Genomic DNA, 21,005 nt, shown 5'->3' with positions numbered 1-21,005 from the left:
CCGGGGATGTCACACCGCTGCTATTTTCTCCTCACAGTCCCCTCTCACTTTCAGCGTACAGTTCCAGTGAAGTGACACGGGATAGCTATAGAGAGGCGAACATTAAGAAACGAGACAAAAATGGCAGAGCTCGGTGCGGGCAGCTTGTCGTTGGGGGATCCTGTATTTAATTACCAAGAACATGAGCTGAATGAGCGACTCAAGCGGCTTTATCCGGCCGTGAACGAGGAAGAGACCCCTTTACCTCGATCTTGGAGTCCCAAGGATAAATACAGCTACATTGGACTGTCACAGAACAACCTGAGGGTCCATTACAAAGGTTAGAGATTTGTCTCAGTAACGTTAGCCATGTGGACGGTGCGTTAGTTCTTATTTGTTGCGATGGTTATCTTACACTCTATAATCATGTTGACGGTGTGAGTGGTGAATCCAGTAATAGCTGCCTTTTTGGCCCTAGCCTTGCTTTGTTTCTCAGGCGAGCAAATCTAACTGCCCAAACGGTGAACTCACTGGACTCGACAAGTCATCCAATAACAATACTGAAAATTCACCCTTAATCAACAGTTTCCTTTCCTCATTTGTCACTAATGGCGTTGTTGTTTTGTAGTGACATGACATTGTGTTTGACGCACTCTATAGTTAAAATTTCTGGGTCGAAAAGACCATTTGTGATTAGTGGCTCTGATGGTATTTAGGAGCTAGCTAACAGCTATGCAAGCACGGAATTTAGCCGGATGGCTAGTCAACGTTTCCGAATCTAGTTTTAACTTGTGACTAGAATGCTAGTGGGGAGCGAGGATGACAGGATAAACAGGCCACAACTTGGATACGAAACATACAGTACGTGTTAACCTTTAACACGACAGCACTGGATAGAACTGATGGGGGGAGGGGGCACGAAATAACACCCCAAATAAAGTATCTCGCACTTTACAGCGATCGTGTTCTAAAAAAAAAAAAAAAAAATACGCATATTAACGGTGTGCCTCATGAGACAAACGGCCCAGTTTAGTTGAATCCGAATTTGTCTCGAGCTCAGTCTGATGCCTCTTAACAGGCAACCAGCTCGTTTTCACCAGCTGCTGGAGGCCTCTGCGCATACATAAGGCCAAATGCACCGATCCTGTTGTCAATCTTATCGTCGACATTTGCCTAATCCACAAAGTATTTGTCCTGCAATAGAATCAGTCGCCCATCCTGATGACAAGAATATCTATTGTTTTTATTTCATGCAGATAACAAGTGCCATCTCTATCAAACCATTGTTTTTTTTGTTACTTTTGATAAGGTCAAATTGTCAACAAAGCAGGCTTCTATATAGCTCACATAGTCATTGAAATCGGTTTAAATCACTTAAAACATGACGCACATAAGATGCCGCACTGCATATTATTACTCAGTTTTAGAATTTGCATACCTGCTAAGTTTCCTTCTGTGCAGAAATGCTAAAGGCCTTATTTTGATGAAATCTAGGATGACATGCAGAGATGGATATAATCCACTGATTATATTTTGCAGTATTTATCTGTTTGCTTTGACAGAAGCGTGGTCTGGTTTGATATAGCTCACTATTTTTTTTTATATGTTGATGTGCTGTTAATGCTCTTGTTATGAATATTTTCCATTTATTCTAGTGTTTACTTAAAGCTGTACTCTGTGGGATTTTGTCCAAAAATATCTTTACAATAGCCTTTTCATTTGACCATTTATGTCTCACACGTCTTATAATTAGCATATTAATTACTTTAGCTGTTCACACTGGGTATTCTTGCAAGCTTCTGGAACATAATTTTCAGACTGGATTTGGGTTTGATTTGACCTGATGTCAAGCACACCGTTTGCTCGTTCTCCCATGGTCGCAACCGGAAGCAATTGTTTTGCTGAAATAGATTCTACATCCGGCGGCATGGTGGAGCACTGGTTAGCGCATCCATCTCACAACTCAAAGATGTGGGGTTCAATTCCGGCTTCTTCCTTTTTGTGTGGAGTTTGCTTGTTCTCCCCGCCTACCTGCGGGAGTTTCCTCCAGGTCTTCTGGTTTCCTCCCACATAGCAAAAACATGCATGGTAGGCCATTTCACCTCAACAAAATGTCAGTAGGTGTGTGTGTGTGAATGGTTGTTTGTCTACGTGCCCTGCAATTGGGTGGTGACCACTTCAGGGTGTCCCCCGCCTACCCCCCTAAGACTGCTGGGATAGGCTTCAGTGTGCCCGCAGCCCTCGTGAGAATAAGGACACGCAGATAATGGCTGGATGGATGGATTCTACATCTGCTTAGAAGAGACCTCCCCAGACACCAACAGTTTCTCTGAGAAAGATTATCAAAAAGGAAAACCATGCGTTAAAAGAAAGAGGTTCAGTTTCATTTTTCTAATGCCAAAGCAGCTGTGATGAGCTCCAGCTCTGTCGTGACCCTTATAAGGCCCTTAACTCATGCAAACATACTTGTGACCAAATACTTCAGTATTCGTCTCACCTGACCATAAAACATTTGTCTAGAAGGCATTTGGCTTGTCCATATGGGTCGGTGCAAATTTCAGTCAAGCTTGAATGTGTTGATTTTAGAGCAGGGGCTTCTTTCTTGGTCGGCACCCACCCAGTCAATAGCGCTTCACTGTGGACAATGACACTGTTATTTCAGCATTTTCCAGTTCTGGGCTGGCTTAAATATTGGTGGTTCCTGGGATGTTACTGAATGTCTTTAAAAAAACTCAAAATTCTTCAAATTTACTTCAAATCAACACTTAAACACCTGAAACCGGATGTTCCACCTGGACAATGATCCCAAACACACATCAGAATTATGGGGGTATTTTACTGTTTAGATATGTAATATTAATACCCCAAAGACCAAACACATAACATGGGCACCATTTTAAAATAAATTCAGGACCCCAAACATTTTAGACTTAATGGACATTCTCATGTGAGGACATTTTCAAGGACCAAAATAACCAAAACATGAATCTGACTCTCAATAATAAACAAGCAGATGCCCTAACTTAGAAAATGTGAGAATGTTATGCAGATCATATAAACCCTGAAGTAAATTGATGTGACCTTTTTCCTCATGGGCATAATTGTTTTTCACTTGCAGGACATGGCAAAAATCACAAGGATGCCGCATCTGTACGAGCCACACATCCAATCCCAGCAGCTTGTGGTATCTACTATTTTGAAGTCAAAATCGTCAGTAAAGGTCGAGATGGGTAAGTACACTCTTAAATATTAGCTTTTTTGCATTTCCTTACTTGTCATTTATATAGACCAGCGTTCTCAAAGTTGCAGCACTGCAGCCCATTTGTGGCCCGCAGGATAGTATTTTGCGGCCTTCTATTTGACATCACATTAATGGTAGTGAGGCCCCAGACTTTTTTTTATATACATTTCTGAGGCGGGACAAACCTGAGCAAACAGACAGAAGGTACAATAAAGTTGTGTATCCATCAACCTGTTACTATTCATACAAAATAAAAAGTCATGGCTTTCTGCAAGTATAATTGCTTTTTGTTTGATTATATTGGCCCAGATTTCATACCGAGTTACTCAGTCTACGAGTAAATTGAGACTGGATCATCATTATTCAAGCTAGCTTGTTTGGTGATCTGTCATAACAATTTTATTATGTAAAATGGGTGTTTCTTTTCAAAGGTCGGGTAACTCTTCAACAGACTGCACACCTGTTTGGCGTGGTGTGTTTGACATTCTAAATTTGCCATATTTGTAGTAAGATCTTAAATACTGACACCCAAACTGCGTGTTTACTCACTCTAGCAAATTGCACTTGAATCCAAGTTTCGTTACGAATACAGCACATGCAAAAAAAAATAAAAATTTGAAAGAAGCTTAGTCTGATGATAATTACATTTATGCAAAACAAAACAGATGAATGCCAAGCAACATGTTCTCCTTTTTTTTTTTTTTTTTTTGCATCCAGCTACATGGGAATCGGCTTGTCTGCACAAGGGGTCAACATGAATCGACTGCCTGGTGAGTAGCAAGTGACTGATATTGCATTATAAGATCGGGTGGACGTATAATAAAAAGGTTTGAAATTTGTGAGTATTTTCCAGTTTCACACCAATTCAGTTTATGCCTGAATATTGCCTTTTTAAATAATGCTCCATTTGTAAGGAGTGTAGGATGGAAGAGGAGCTGCAATGATGTATGAGTGCTTTCAAAATGTGCCCGTCTTCGCTGTCTATGCCTAAAAAGCTTCTTCTGCTTTCACTATTGACTTTTTTTGGTTGGTTTTTATGGGACTGGGTCATAACTGAAGCATTTCAAAGAAATTAAATGTAGAATTTATTTCGAATATTATTTTACTTTGCACTGAAGGAGGATAGACCTATACAGGGTATTTATTTGCATCTGTATCTCTATTTTGGGAATCTCAGCTACATTTGACATAAATTGGATGGGTAAATGATTAACAAAATTAGCTGGAAAATAAATCAAGCCTAAATAATTAATTTGATTTAAAAAAAAAAACACAATTATTTTCCATTTCCAATTTCGTGGACCATCAGCAATATCACCACGGACCGCTAGAGGGCCGCGGACGACAAGTTGACAATCCCTGCTTTAACCTCAGTCACACAATGCCTTGTATGGCATTCCACTTGTCAAGCAGGACTTGTTGAAAGTTGACTGATAACAGAGAATAAATAAAAAAATGCCCTAAATAGTAACCGCAGAACACTTCCGTCACATCCGTCTTAACGTCAACATTGCAACAAAAGCTAGGTCAATGTATTGATATCTATGCCAGCGGCCGGCTGCCTGAATCGTACATCTTAGTTTTAGGTTGAAATAACATCCTTTAATCTCTGTGATCTCTTGCATGAACTGGTTAATGTTTTGGTCTAGGTCTATTTGGAACCATTTGACCTGCTTATTGAGCACTCAAATTATAGTTTGGTAGTTGGGGTTTGTCAAATGCAGTGGACACAAGGGCAGTGAGTTTATCTGACTTTAGATGCACTCACCATCAAAGATCATTCTTCTTGATTCCAACGTGTCATAGGGTGGAACAGGGTAAAAAAAGGTTTCATGCACGAACGTAATTCTGTCCAAACATTAGTCATGAAAATATTGTTGGTTGCTAGGATTCCGATGGACAGTAGCCCTGCTAGACAGATTATTGTTGATTGCGTTAAGTCTGAATGAATACTGTTCATTTGGTTGTGCTTATTTGTGAATCTGTCTGGACCCGTTGGCTGTTTGTGAGGAAACTTTGCTACTGTTTTTTATCACTGGATTTATTTGGTGATTAGTTGTTTACACACATTTAGTTATGTACCCATGCAAGAAAGGCAAGTCATGCATCTTTGCGTTTGCATGTGTGTCCCTTAATAGTACAATGTTCTCTACTGCTGACCTCTATGTCTGATCCCGCTGTGGAGGCCTGCCCATTTCATTAGCATGTTGGAGTAGTGAGCCTGGCTTTAGAGGCAATATCCCTGTCAGCAGATTAATCTAATACTGCACCATACAGAGACCACACAAACATAAAACACACAAATATACTAAACAGCAAACATTAGCTAGTGTTTGCTAAGGTACCGAATGTTAGGATTTTCATCAGCGTTTGATAGCATTCGTTCAAGGTAGTAAACCTTGGCCAAACTATCGTCAGGGGTTTGCCTGTACTTTTCTTGACGCATGTGAATTTGGTATATTTCCAAATTTTTCTTGCGACAAAAAAAACAAACAGTTAAACTGTTCTCAGATGTTTACAACCTTGCACGAACCGTGACATGAATCTGCATTTGCTACCTTCAGATGTCCGTAGCATTAAGGGGAACAACACCGCCACATAGATGTCATTATTGGTGTTTTGCATTGCAAAAACACTATTGGTATGCTAATTAGTAAAATTTTCAAAAGTCTAAATGTCTACATTTTCGTTTCTTAAACTACACTCTTTTCAATGGAAATATGTACGTAAAAGCTAAAGTTACACAATTCATGTCTTGATTTTTGTTTACAGCTAATTAGCTGGTGATCACTTTAGGGTGACAATAAGCGATATAAAGTATAGGTCGATGGGTCTATGTGGCTAAATTCTGGTTTAGATATGATTTAACATTGTGGATGAACAAACCAGTTGCTTAGACACGTATGAGAAAAAGGAGCAAAAATGGTCATGGTTAAAATCCCAAACTCATGATGGGTTGGTTTGGGTTCTGTGTGCTGCTATACCTGCTGACTGTCTCACCAGTTTCTTCTCTCAAGAGAGCCCCCAGGTGGCCATCTATTTCACTTCACCGTTAACACAAAAAGTGCATGCCTCAGAAAGCACATCAATGCAAATGCTTGCCGAAAAATTGGTAATGAATGTGAGCATCTGACATAAATAAGTGACTTAGCTATGTTCCAATGAACATGATTCACTAATTTAGTTGAAAATGATGTTTCACATTCTCAATTTCCCTGTGACAGACATTTTTTCACAAGGGTTCAAAGTATAAAGTAAAAGCTAATCCTAATCCTCGCCCTATTTCAGGATGGGACAAGCACTCATATGGTTACCATGGAGATGATGGCCACTCCTTCTGCTCCTCTGGAACTGGCCAACCATACGGTCCAACCTTCACGACGGGTGATGTGATTGGCTGCTGTGTTAACCTCATCAACAACACTTGCTTTTACACCAAAAATGGCATTAGTTTAGGTAAGTGGAATTAGGTCTGTGTACCTCAATTTCTCGAGAATAACACACACTCCTGCATTTTACGTACATATGCGTGCGTATACAAATATATATGTGTGTGTGCCTGCGCTTACATGTGATATAGTAGCTCCAACCATACAGTAGCTTTTTTTTTGTAAACAAAGGTAAATGACTTACCATCTCCCATGATCCTTAGCAGACCTAATATGCTCTGTGACTCACAGTGAGTAGCAAAAATTGTCACTAAACATGAGTAACATTAGACATTAGAATATCATATTGGAGTGAAACTTTTTCACAAGCCCAAGGAACCGGTAAGCATCCACATAATATGCCAGATATTTTTTTGTACTTGTGTATTATGCCCCACCCCGATTTGTAATTCTCGAGAAATTGTGGTACATTTGCAGTCAATAGAACTTAATTAAAACAATGTTATTCATTGGTCATATTAATTGGCTGGAATCATATATTACAAAGGCAATTTTCTTTTACCTTACAGGTGTGGCTTTCACGGATCTCCCTGTAAGTACCTTGTAACATTTACCTTCAATATGTCACCTACTTAACTTTGAGGCTAAATTGAGCTTTCCCTGCTCTTTGATTGACTTACAGTGGATAGAAAAAGTCTTAAAACATTTATACAAATTCAGGTTTTTGTGATTTCAAGAACTGAGACCAAGATAAAGCATTTGCTGCCGTTTGAAGTGCCAAAGATTAACCCCAAATAAAGTTCGTTGACCGTAGGGAACAGTTTCTAATTTCTAAAACAGCCACATCATTTTATGAAAGTATAGCACAATAATGACATTACCACCTTCCCAGCAAAGTTGATGGACTAAACTACAAGAAAACCGGTCAGGGAGGTTGCCAAGAGGTTGACAGCAACATTGGATGTCTGTTTACTACTACTTCTTCATATGTCTGGCCTATGCGAAGATAAATATCCAAGCCGGCTGCATTTTGCAAAAACCCACTGTCCCACATACCCCTAGATACACTGATTGTCCCATGGGCGGGATAAATCGCAGCGTTTATCCACTTTTGCATAGTTGAAAAACACATTTTACAAAATAGTAGAAGCTCAGTGTCCGGCTGTGTCAACGCGCAGAGGCGCTGCAGGCGATGAGAAGTCCTGTCAGTTATCTGTTGTAAGTAGCTGATTCTGAAGAAAAGATGAAGTTATTCTAGTACGTATTTTTTTCAGTAAAGTGCACTGAGAGCAGTACATACTCACCACTTTTTTTCCCCTGGGAGGCAGCGGGGTTTTTAGTGGACAGTGAGCTTCCCTTGCAGTCTCTGAGCAATCACCACTGCTGCATGTGTAGAGAAGGTGTTACAGTCCGATGAGAGCTAGCTTTAACTTTGTGGTTAACATTCCAGATGCACACTGCTCATCACGAAAATAATGTGAAATGATCTAAAGCAGTATGTGCACCAGAAATAACCTACAACACAATCTGACGGATTTTGCACGTTTTACAACATTAATAATGTTTCACATGGATTTTTTATTTTTTATTTATTTATTTATTTATTTATTTACATACATCACAACATCCTGGCATTTGATCAGTGCTATGAAGGCTTTTTATATCCACTGCACTTGACCTCAACATCCCTCCTTTCTGTTAATTCACTGCTGTTCCACTTACCAGAATGTGTTTTCAGAGGGCAGTTTTGTCCGGTAAGAGAACAGTATGTAATGTTCTTTGATTTCCAATGTTGGCAATTGAAATGTTTCCTTAGTTTGATTGGATTTCACAAAACGGATCACATTTGATCCCTTTAATGTTTTGTTGGGACAAACGAGAAAGGTTTATTGTTACTGAACACAACAGTGCTGCAAGAGTGACATGACATCATAGGTATCTAGGTATAATCTTGTTTCCAACATTTCTACCCTCCTATTAACCCAGCCTAACCTGTACCCCACTGTGGGACTTCAAACCCCGGGCGAGATTGTCGATGCAAACTTTGGACAGCAGCCATTTGTCTTTGACATTGAGGACTACATGAGCGAATGGAGGGCTAAGATCCACGGAATGATCGCTCGATTCCCAATAGGAGAAAGGCTGGGTGACTGGCAAGCTGTCCTGCAGAAGTAAGTTATTCTGTTTACATCTTTCAGTCACTCAATGTATCTTTTTATCTTTTAAATGCAATAGGTGTGTTGAACTTAAGTAACGACAAGATGACCGCTATATGTGCTCAATCAAGTTCAAGCAAGGTTCAATTTGGTTTTAAAAGGCATTTCCCGTCGTCCAAGTCTTTACATGTTGAAACAACCCCAACAATGCCTTCAAAACTGAGAAACCAGCAATACATAATAGAGGATTCACACAAAACAATAACAAAAGCAAGCCATGCATTATTTATCTCATTAGTCACATTTACTCTAAAGAAATAAAGCTCCACAAATTTTTTCAACAGAAAAACATGTCTTGTCATCTGGGCCGAAATCCCGCCTTGTTCTCAAAGTGCATTACCTTTTCTTTTAATATAAAAGAAATGTTTGGAACCTGAGGAGACTAATTGTTGAAGATCTGTAGGTGGAATTCTTTCTCATTCTTACTAGAGGTCCTGCTTCATCTCTTCAAAAGTCAGCGATCTCCATTGTCATATTTTATGCTTTATTATGCGCCACATATTTTCAATGGGAGACAGGTCTGTTCTGCATGCAGGCCATTGTAATGCCCGCAACACTCTTTTTCTACAAAGCCACACTGTTGTAACATGTGCACAATGTGGCTTGGTATTGTCCAGCTGAAATAAACGGGGGCATCCATGAAAAAGATGTTACTTGGATGGTAGCATATGTTTCTCCAGTACTTTTGAGCATTAATGCAGCCTTCCAGATGTGTAAGTCACCCATTCCTTTGGCACAAATTACCTTTGTACTCACAACAACCTGGATGTTGCTTTTCCTCTTAGGCTCGCAGAACACAAAGTATTATTTTCCAAAACAATTTGGAATGTGGACCACAGAACACTTTTCCACTCTACATCAGTCCATCTTAGATGAGCTCAGACTCAGAGAAGTCGGCTGTCCGTCTTTCTGGGTGTTGTTGATGAATGGCTTTTGCTTTACATGATAGCGTTTGAGCATTCAACGTTGATTTTTGGCCTTGGAATGTGTTGCAGCCACAAAATTCAAAGTTACTAAAATAATAAAATCAATAAAACAACAATAAAGTTGATCAATTTGAACATTAAATATCTTTTCATTGTAGAATTTTCCATTCAATATAGGTTGAACATGATTTGAAAATCATTTTATTGTGGTTTTAGTTAACACAAAGTCCCATTCATTGGAATCGGATTTGTAAGTATCAATTAACCGTGTTCTTGAACAACTGTGTATATTTGGCTAACAAAATACAAGTGTTTCAAACCAAAATAAATTACTTGAAAATTCAAACTTAACATTTTAACAAGAAATAATGTCTTATTATAATTTTGAATCAAATTAAAACTATGAAATAAATGACGCAAATCAATGAGTTGCCTTTGATAGCATCTACAAATTTTATTTGATGTTTTAAATAAATTTCCTTACTCCCCAGTATGGTATCTAGCTACCTGGTCCACCATGGATATTATGCCACTGCCACTGCTTTTGCCAGAGTCACAGAGACCATGATACAAGAGGACCAAACATCTATAAAGAACAGACAGAGTAAGTGAATAACCTGCATATACAAATTAATTTCTTTGTCTTAACTAGCAACTACACTGTCAATCTGCTGGTGTTAATATAACACCAAGGGCAGTGATCAGCAACTGATGGCCCGTGGGCTGATGAATCCAGCCCAACGAACCGTCAAATCGGGCTCGCGACTGGATTCCATAATTATCAATCAGAGGATCAAAGAGAAAATATCATGTAGTGCACACATTAAAACAGCAACGACTGGGCCTAAAACTGAAAATGCATTTAATCTTGTAATAAAATGGAATAAACAATAAACATCAAATAATAATGTCATGCCAAAATTAAATTTTTATTTGAGGGCCCGGTCCCCAAGGTGACTTGTGCTGTTTTTTTTTTAATTTTTTTTTTTTTATTTATTAACAGTGTACCTTAGATACACATGACTCATTTGTTCAGTCATGAACACACTAACCCCCAAATGACCTTTTTAAGAGTACTGCTGTGTTGATTTTTGACTAGACCTGTGGACCAGAAAAGGTTCCATAGTGTAAACTAGATCCAATTTGCTGAACAGGAATACAGAAGCTGGTGCTGGAGGGACGTGTGGGTGAAGCCATCGAAGCCACACAGCAACTTTATCCAGGCCTGTTAGAACACAATCCAAACCTTCTGTTTATGTTGAAGTAAGTTAGCAAGCTTGGGATTTATTGTCAAATTCAGCAACACTAATACGCATGTTTTGTAGGTGTCGTCAATTTGTGGAAATGGTGAACGGTACAGACAGCGAGGTTCGCTGCTTGACAATTCGATCCCCCAAGTCCCAGGGAAGTTACCCTGGTTCTCCCAACCTTAGCCCTCGCCAGGGGACTGGAAATTCACACGTGCACGCTGGAGGTGTGTTTTTGCTTTTCAAACCTTTTTCAGAATCCTCACAGCTGGGTCTCAATCGTCACAACTATTAGTCAATGGATTGTGCTCCTTCCGCCAGGTGTAGACAGCCCAACATGCAGTAATGGGGTGACCCCCTCCAAAAAATCAAAGAGCCACAGCAGCGTTGTTAGCAGCAACATAAAATACCCCAGCACGTCCTCCTCAGCCTCCTCATCCACTTCCTCTTCACCTTCATCCATCAACTATTCTGAGTCTAATTCTTCTGACTCCACCAAGAGCCAGCCACACAGCAACAACAGCAACCAAGAAACCAGGTAGAAAGAGCATGGCTTCATCTGCTTTTCAAATACGTCTTGGTCTTGAAACATAATCTAGTATATCTTTGAGACCCTTCCAAATTCAATCACTGTAGTTAAGTAGGAGCTTGACTCCTGAGTGGCACCTGTATCTTACCAAGATATTTTTTTTAATAACAATTCTTTGCTTTTAATTTTGTGTGTTGTGGCGTGGCGACGTAGAAAACAGGCTGGACAGTAGCCCTTGAGGACCGTAGCTGGACACCCCTAACCTAGCATAAGATGTGTTCCTCTACCTCTTGAAGGGTTTAGTACACACTTTACTGGAATGCAGCCTTTACAACGTACACTGAAAAAAATATTGAGTGTATGTGGTAGACTCCTATGTTATCGTAACACATTTTTATCATGTGCAATCAATGTACATGTTCAAATTTAGTAAATGCAAAGGACTTTTTTCCCAGGACGCGCGGACACGCACACACGCACACACACACACACACACACACCATATGTGGGCCATAGAAGAGCTCAAAGCAATCAAGAGGCGGAAGTGACATTCTATTCACACAGACTGAAAGTACTGAATGTCACAACACATAATGTTACATTAAAAAAAAAATCTATCCCACGCTTTGGCCTCATGTTCCAGTTCATTATTCTATGTCGTGATATTTGCATCTTGAGTCGTAATGAATTGTTATGCCTCAATTGAATGTTATACCCTTCCTTGAATGATGGTACATGGTGCCGGTGATCAACCTACCTGACGTGTTTGTTTATGTGTGCATAGTGACAGTGAGATGGAGATTGAAGCAGAACACTACACTAATGGGGTTGTTGAGGGGTCATCTGCTCGTATCATGAATGGCACATATAAACACGAAGAGATACTTCAGCCAGATGACAACAGTATTGGTAATGGTGTCACAGGTATGCACACACTAATGTAGAGCGTACTGAAATTTTGCCAAGTTACTTTCACTCTTTTTCCCTGTTTTTTTCTTTCTTGTAACAATTTAGCTTCATGTGTAGCGTTACTTGCAAATTTCTGATTATTGTGCCTCTTTCTCTGTTGCCAGGAGAAGAGAGTTATAGAAATGGCAGGCAACTTTGCGGAGGGAATCAAGCCGCCACAGAGAGGATGATACAATTTGGACGGGAACTTCAGGCACTGAATGAAAAGCTGTGCCGCGAGTATGGCAAGAACACAACACACAAGAAGATGTTGCAGGTATATATACGCATGAGCATGCATAGACGCGCACACACACACGCTCACCTGCACTTTTGAATATGATCTGTCTTTATAGCCCAAATACAATATTTTTGAATGAGACTTTTCATTTAAAAAAGCAGTAACAACAATATGATGTTTGTCATTCAAATAAATGCGCACCACAAAAAAAATTATATTATTGTACAGTAATTTAAATTTCAAAATTAGCCAGGTGATTATTTTGAAATGTTCATATTTTTTGTTTCTGCTGCCCCCAAGTGGCCAAAATATTAATGATTCAGGCTGTGAACGTTTACCTTTGGCAATATGAAATGTGTGATATTTCCAATGTTGTTGAGGATACATTTGTGTGTGCAGGATGCATTCAGCCTGTTAGCGTACTCCGATCCGTGGAACTGCCCCGTGGGCCAGCAGTTAGACCCCACACAGAGAGAATCGCTTTGCTCCGCACTCAACAGCGCCATACTGGGTAGAAAAGAAAGCACACTCTTGCATGTATTGTACGCCATTACAGCATTGATCCCAACTTGGTCGTTTGTATTTTAAAATGGGATATCTTAGCAGAACTAAGTAAAGTAGTGGTCAAGTTATCAAATCATTGATGTCAAACATTTTAGCTGAATTTATACTTATTAGTGATACATTTTACTCTGTTTTGTGTTTCTCATATCTAGAGTCCCAAAATTTGCCTAAGCAACCTCCTTTGGTGTTAGCACTGGGTCAGGCCACAGAGTGTGTACAGCTTATGGCCCGGGTCAGATCTGGTTCCTGCTCTTTCGCCAGAGTCGACAACTTTTTGCTCTAGCCCGTGTGTGGGTAGGTACTAGACAGAGAACAAATATGTGAATATGGTTATTCTCTTAGCAAGTACGTGTATATAAAAAAAATATAGATATAGATATATATCTATCTATATATATATATATGATCTATATATATATATATATATATATATATATATATATATATATATATATATATATATATATATATATATATATATGCGTTTTATGCATGGAGGTGTATTATACACGGATGCCCATTATACACAGGATTTTATGGTACTCGTTTCTCCATGACAGTGCTCAGGAATAAGGTGGATATGGACTGACATACGAGACCTATATGTCCAGTACAATAATCTTGTAAATACTTAAAATTGTTGCTATCACAATCACATTTAGTGTCATGCCGAGAGAGCATTTAATAGAGATAATACACAGAATACCAATTTGTTGTACTTAGACTACTGTCTGTCTCCCTACAGGGTTTATGTTAAGTTGCACTGAGAGAGAGGGCATGTCCAGCAGGTGGTTGTCATGGCTACAGAAAAGGAAGCATGTGTGTGATTGGTGTGTTTGGCTGACTATCAACGCCGGAGCCAGCGGCTCAGACAGAAAAAGCAGAGAGAAGATTTGAGAGAAAAGCTTCCTTTTTAATTTAGTATTATCAAACAAACGTGTGACTCTATTTAAATATTAATTATATTTCTGTTGATCTATACATTTTTTTTGTCAGATTGTAGTGCTCATCACCGACAGGCATTCTCCTCTTTTGCTTTTCATTAGTGGACTTTGACTCCCTATAATAGGTTTTATACAGATTTCACATTTGATCTTCACCATATCTTGTGCCACACTGTCCATAACTCTTTACCACGGTGACACGCGCACTACATTACATTATTACAATAGCCAGAATAACTTACCAATCCCCCTGTAACACACACAAAAAAATATTCTTTAAGCAATGCATTGCAAAGAAGAGCACTGTTACTTTGTCAGAAGAGCAAAACAAAAAGCATTTACAAGTTATTTAAGCACCCAGTGTTTTCGATGTGCAAAAGACCTAGCTGAGGTACATTATTCCGGGATGGGAAAACAAAGAGTCAAACACAAAGTGTAAGATTATCTCAAATCCTAGCAACAATTTTATAAGGACCAGTGCCATTTTCTCCTCTCTCCCATTTAAACTAATTAAAAGCCCCAATTTAAAAAATATAAGCATAAATTGATTTAATGTTAGACTGACGGAATTTAGGACATTCTATTAATCATAACCATCCTTGTTCCAAAACAAAAATAGGTGACAAAAATTACATCAATATTCTGTATGCTGTCAGAATGTAGCATAAAATTGATGAAACCACACCTAATAATAAATAACTCTTTGTGTTTGCCATTTCCTTGCTCCCTAAATTGTAACTAACAGCTGAATTAATATTTTACATGCTTTGTTGCATATATAGTATTCAATTGGAGCATGACAAAATTTCACACGTCGTTACACTTGACAAATCAAGTAGAGTTGGGGAGGCAGTTGAAATAATGAGGTCCTATATTTACTATAGCATAAATAAGATGTTTTATTCCCTTGCACCCCGTGTTTTTTCTTGTCTTGAAATTAATCATCCATAATCAAATAAAATTCTGTCCTGTGGGACATATTTTACAAGTGCATTCCAACAAGGTGTTTTATTTTGTTCTGTTTTTCAAAATAAACAGAATTGGGGGAAGGGGTTTCTTTCCAATAGCAGTGGATATTTTGTTTAGAAAATGGGAATGGAACTAAATTTCATGCTTGTAATAGGACTGCCAATCAACAACAAAAATCCTCTACCTGGGTCATTGTATCCAAGCATGATGTTTTTACACTGGCAAGTGACAAGAAATAACTCAACAAAGATTCAAGATACATAGAGACTCCACAATACAATTCAACAGTATGTGACCAAATTTTTTTTTTTTTTAAGGAAAAAGTAAAAAAAGGGTTAAACATGTTCTTCACCAACTTGTATCAAATAATAGCAACCACAAGAGCATCTGATTTTCTGCTTTAAACGACGCTTGTTACATCGACAGAACTTCCTGTTATCATCCCGAAAGGGAGCACTCTTAGCTGGTTACACCGACCGAACTTCCTGTTATCATCCCTAAAGGGAGCATTCTTGGCTGATGTTTTAACCCAAGTCTCCCTCGATCCCTGCATAGACATGACCAACTGGTCTGATCAGTGACTCAAAGGACGGTCCAAGACCTATTTCACAGAGAACATCTTGAGCCTTTGCAGACGAGCAGTGTACAACTGACTCCTATTGTGATTTTAATTTCTTTTATGTTTTAGCACAACAGTAATAATGGATTTCTTTTCTTTTTTTTGTTGTTGTTTTTAAGTTTAAAGAATTACTGTCTCCTTAGCATGACTTTGAAAATCTACAAAAGCTAAAAAAATATATATAATTGGAAAAAATATGTACTGGATATGTGTTAAAATAAAGAAATATTGTATTCTGTTTTAACAGAATTATTTTTATTAAAATATATCCATGAGCATATGACTGATCTTGTGTGTTTTATTTCCGTATGAATTGGGTCTCATGTTAATGGAGGACTGTGCAGTGTAATACCAAAGAAAATAAATGGTCACTCATGCGTCAGTACTCCCATTCACATAGATCGTTAAATTGACCTCAACTGGACTGTTGACGTGTTTTTAAGAGAACGACGTGTTAGTGTTTGCTGACGAGGCCTAAAATTTCATAAGAGGCACAGATAATCTAGCGAAGCCTCAAACAAAACAAAATCCTAATAGTCTTGTGGAAAAAAAACATTTCAAACAGTCTGTATACTATATATATACTATATATATATATGTGTGTGTATATATATATATTTATATATGTGTGTATATATATGTATATATGTGTGTCTCTATATATATACTATATACATGTGCGTATATATATATATTTATATATGTGTGTATATATATGTGTGTGTGTGTATATATACACATATATCTATATATATATATATATATATATATATATATAAATAAATAAAAACTTTGTTCATGACCACAAACCAACAACAAATTGAAAGGTTTCAATGTTGGACACAAGAGGGCATCGCCGAGTTTATTAAGAGGTTACAGTCCTCTCATGCCAATCGGGATTTGCCATGACGTTTAACCCTATAATGCCTTAACCCAGAAAAAATGGACAAAAATTTCAGATTTTTTGAAACTGAAACCTTTATTTGGGTCTTTAACAAAAAAATTAAACAAAAAGTATATATCTTCCCATACTTTTATATATATTTATGCATATATTTATATGTTAGATATATTATATATCATATATATATTTATATATAATGTATACATGTTTTCCCATTTGTATCAGAAATGATACTTCAAACATTACATGTTACATTCAAATCATATAACATCAACATTTGCAGATTTGCAAACTGCTACCTTTAACAGTAACTCTTTCATCATGAAACGTTGTAAGCATGAAAGAAGTTTGTGTCACCTCTCCGCTCCCCGGTCGCACGATCGACCCACATATGTTCATTTTTGCCCCTCAGTCCCACCTGCTAGCCCTGTGTGTGTCGTATTCAGTGTTTTGTTGTCAGGGTATCCATTCGTGTCTCTGTCCCACGTTCAAGCTCTTTCCCCTCCCTCCCTCCCTCCCTGCCTGTGTGTCGTCCGTGTTGTGCAATCAGCCCAATCACTGTCACCTATTTGTCTTGTTAGCACCGTGTATTTAAACCCTGCCCGCTTGTCGTTCCCAGCTGGTACATGCTGTTCTGTTCACTCACGCTCCCGATTGTTCCCCTCGTTTGTCTTCCTGATCCTTCCGTGTTTCCTGACCTTCTCACTCATGTTCACCTAAAGCCCTGTCCTGCCAGTAGACCTGCTCTTTTCCCTTCAATAAACACCTTTGGTCCAAGCTGCATTTGGTTGCCCGCTACCTTCACTTGTTCATCCCATCTGGTAAGCTAGAAAACAATTCATGTCCTTGTTTTGGCAGAGATAGACATTGTATTTTCCACTGTGCACATGGAAATTGTTTTTTTTTCCCCAGGATGGGAAGTGGTGCATTATATCTTTTCTGACCTATGGAGGCACAGTGGTCGATCTCTCGCCTTTCCTGCGCTTACCAGGGAAGAGCAAACTGAGGCCTTCTCAGGGGCGTACTGTTTTTCTCGAAGTCCAATGCCTACAGGTCTTGTCGATGCGGGGACCAAGAATTGATGAGTGCCACTGTGCCACCAAACATACAAGTACCATCTTCTGGTTTTGAAGCTGTAGTTGTACAGGGAGGATAACATATCCAGAAGATCCACGCCACCCATGTATCTGTTGTAGGTTTCCACAATGGATGGGCTGGAAACCATGACGTGTTTTTGTCTTCCGATCCCAGCGTCTCACATGGTCTAGGGTAGTAATTTCAACAAAAGAGGACACCAAGTTGATAACCTTGTCACACCACTGTACAATGATTACATTGTTTTGGTTGAATCCAAGGACCTTCTTCCTAGTTTCAGTTCTTTTTCATCCGTTATGCTACCCTGTTCATCCTGAAGGTGCCAAGGAAGTATATCCCCCTCTAGCAGGTGGAACAGTGGAAGTGATGTAAAATAGTTCTCCGCGAACACTTTGTGATTCTTTCCTACAGGAAGGGTTGCAACCTCAGATCTTTCCTTGTCTGGATCAGCTGCCCCTTGACAAACATCAAAGTCATACAGGAAATCACTTTGTCCTGCATATCCCCACATTCTGAACCCCCATTTATGAGGTTTTGCTGGCACGAAGACTTTCAGATGAGATTTTTGAGCCATGATTTCATCTACTGCATAATGTTCTTCAGGAGGTACACAGACAGCTTTTTGAGCCATGGCCTCGCTTTCCATAATTTATCTATCTTTGTATTTTCAGACACACTGAGGTTATCTTGAAAATGCAGCAATGTCAGCAATTTCTCAAATCGATTTTGTGACATTACATCATCAACATTTGGGATATACTTGGTTTCCATTTCCAAATAGGCTCTAACATTTGATTTAAATCTCACATTTTAATCGGTGGTGTAATGTATATCTAATGTATACTGCACTATGAAAAAAGTGATATTTGAAATTGGGCATTTATCATCAAATTCAGCTGTTTCCTTATAGTATCGTCCAGCATTCAAGTATTCAACGTCATATTTGCGACAGCGGCCACACATGAAATTCTTTCATAAAAGAACTCGTTTGGATACGTACCGTTGAGCTTCACTTGTATGCGGCGTCTTCCCACGGACCGAGAAGCGTTTCCTCCTCTATCTAGGGACTGCTGTTGTCATGTTCTTCTTGTATGTTCTCCATTCTTTACCGCTCCGCTCTTTGATTAAAAGCTTGGGTCACATGGAGTGGCAAAACTGATGTGTGTTTGAAGCAATTCAGACTGAGACGCATCGAAATTGGATATCAAACTACCTGCTTTCAGTCCATCGGCTAAAAATCGGATTTTGTGTGCTGTGCTTTGTGATTGTTGAGACTAGACAAGAGCCTTCGAATTTTCATCGGGATGGGCTAAAAATTGGATCTTGGTTGGCTGTTTGAATGGAGGGCCAACTTCAGAATATCCCAATATATATTCTTGGATGTTTTTAGCTATGTGTTTTGGGGTCCCCAATAGGTTTTCTGACACTGGGCATCACGTGTCTCACTAGAATACTTTTGAGATCGGGGGCGCATTCGGAATTTAATTTTGCTCCCTTGCACTGCTCTGAGCGTGGGTGTGTTTGAAGATGTAGCGCGCTCCGCTCCCATTCATTCCCTGTGCCAGATGGAGCATAGCAGCTGAAGAACATAGTAACAGAGCCTCTTCCATGTTCCACAGTAATGTGTTCTCTTTGTGGTATGCTTATTTTTGTATCTGTGATCATAGAGCTGATGTTCCTTGACAGAAGTTCCAGTTTGTCTCATCTGTCCCAGAGGCTTTTTGGATTGGCGACATGCAGTTAGTGAAATTCCGGTCTCGCTTTTTTTCATGATTAAGTTTCTGCAATAGTATTCTCCTTGGTTGTCTGCATTTAAGTTCATTTTGGCTCAAATGTCAACCAATGATGTCATGTCACCCTGACCTTGGAGTTCTGAAAGCTATTATTTCCATCGATATTAACCATCATCAATTTGTCAAGGATTTTCCTCCTGTGGCGGAGGTTGGCATGGATTTTAAATCACCAGTTTTCTGAAGCTGAGTCGGATCACTAGTGTGGTACAGTACATAATGGAAACGTCTAAGCTGTATATTCAAAATATGTGTCCCATAATGGTCTGTGTGTCATTTCTTTTTGGTAATTGACAAAAGCGAGCACACCAAGCACCTTAGAGCCACAACCCCAATCGGCCATTTCAATAATAAAAATGTGGGACATGGTCCACTTGGATTCAATGTTCCTCGCTAACAAAAACACGTAATTTATAAATATAATTCATCAAGCCTGAGGACAATGTGCTATTTCACTCCCACACACAGCGCTGGTTAAATCCTATTCAAGACTCCCTGAAATTTGCTGGCTGGCCAAAGGTTAGTGGCTCGGACTCAGGCTTGAAATTTCACTTTGAGTGTTGTTGAACTTATTTTCTTGTGCAGCCAAAGAGCCGAGCCTGTAATTATTCTCAAGGTGAGCGCAGCGGGCTTCGAAGGACTTTCAAACGTATGTTATACCCTTTAAAGCTGTCGACATCCTCAGTGCACCACAAGACCTCCGGCCTTCAGAATTGGGAAGAACATTTAGCGTGGTTGCTATGGGACACAGAAATCACCATGACAACTAGCCACTTCATTCTCAAAGGGGGGGAGAGATGGGGTTGAGAAATACACAACACCCACTTTTCTTTTCACCCAATCATTTCAATGCATGTTCATAGTCACGCGCAAGTCATTGGAGACATGTTTTCGAACTTCAGTCGCACTTTTCTCCGTCTCGCCATACAGCTATGCATCTTTCTTTTGGCCTGGCTGAATAATAATTACAGTGAGGCCAGTTGAAGGATGCCCCCCCCCCCCACACACACACTCTCAGCTAGATTGTAATGGGCTCATGAGCGCTGTTGATTGAATTGATTGCCGCAGTTGGAGTCTGTACAGTGTACGATTCAGGGATATGTTGGAACATTAATCAGCTCACACCAAAAGACTACTGCGTGTCACTTTATTTCAAGTACAGTAGATTGTGTATACACAGAAGGCACCAGCACAATACAGTTTTTTTTTGTTTTTACGTGCACAAATTTACCTCTCGGATGAAGGTAGAACAAACATTGTTTAGTACTTACCTTTATTGCAGTTTTAAATCCAAGGCCTTTTGAATCTCAAACTAGGTCACTAAAAGACAAAGAAATTAAGACTTTGGAAGGACAATACACAATTATTTGGGCGATGATGAATGGTTGGACGGACAGACAGACG

The 21,005-nt window shown here is 39.2% G+C and overlaps 1 protein-coding gene across 1 annotated transcript; it reads left to right on the top strand.

Moving 5' to 3' along the window:
- On the top strand, window positions 1-16,092 carry ranbp10 (RAN binding protein 10). Its single transcript, XM_049722832.2, has 15 exons — window positions 1-319; window positions 3,098-3,209; window positions 3,938-3,990; window positions 6,509-6,676; window positions 7,179-7,201; window positions 8,596-8,780; window positions 10,243-10,355; window positions 10,906-11,014; window positions 11,077-11,225; window positions 11,320-11,536; window positions 12,312-12,451; window positions 12,601-12,752; window positions 13,116-13,227; window positions 13,433-13,574; window positions 14,026-16,092. The coding sequence occupies exons 1-14, from the start codon at window positions 121-123 to the stop codon at window positions 13,561-13,563; spliced, it is 1,863 nt and encodes a 620-aa protein (XP_049578789.1). The 5' UTR covers window positions 1-120; the 3' UTR covers window positions 13,564-13,574; window positions 14,026-16,092.
- Window positions 16,093-21,005: the final 4,913 nt, after the last annotated feature.

Source organism: Syngnathus scovelli, chromosome 6 (genome assembly GCF_024217435.2).
Source record: "Syngnathus scovelli strain Florida chromosome 6, RoL_Ssco_1.2, whole genome shotgun sequence".
Taxonomy (NCBI): domain Eukaryota; kingdom Metazoa; phylum Chordata; class Actinopteri; order Syngnathiformes; family Syngnathidae; genus Syngnathus; species Syngnathus scovelli.
Note: the sequence above shows the minus strand (reverse complement) of the source record. Positions and strands in the feature narration are given on the sequence as shown.

Excerpts from the sequence above, each read along its gene's own strand:
- ranbp10 (XM_049722832.2), top strand. The coding sequence starts at position 121 with ATGGCAGAGCTCGGTGCGGGCAGCTTGTCGTTGGGGGATCCTGTATTT. Across the intron at positions 6,677-7,178 it reads CAAAAATGGCATTAGTTTAG|GTGTGGCTTTCACGGATCTC; the intron begins GTAAGTGGAATT and ends TTTACCTTACAG. Across the intron at positions 7,202-8,595 it reads TGGCTTTCACGGATCTCCCT|CCTAACCTGTACCCCACTGT; the intron begins GTAAGTACCTTG and ends CTATTAACCCAG.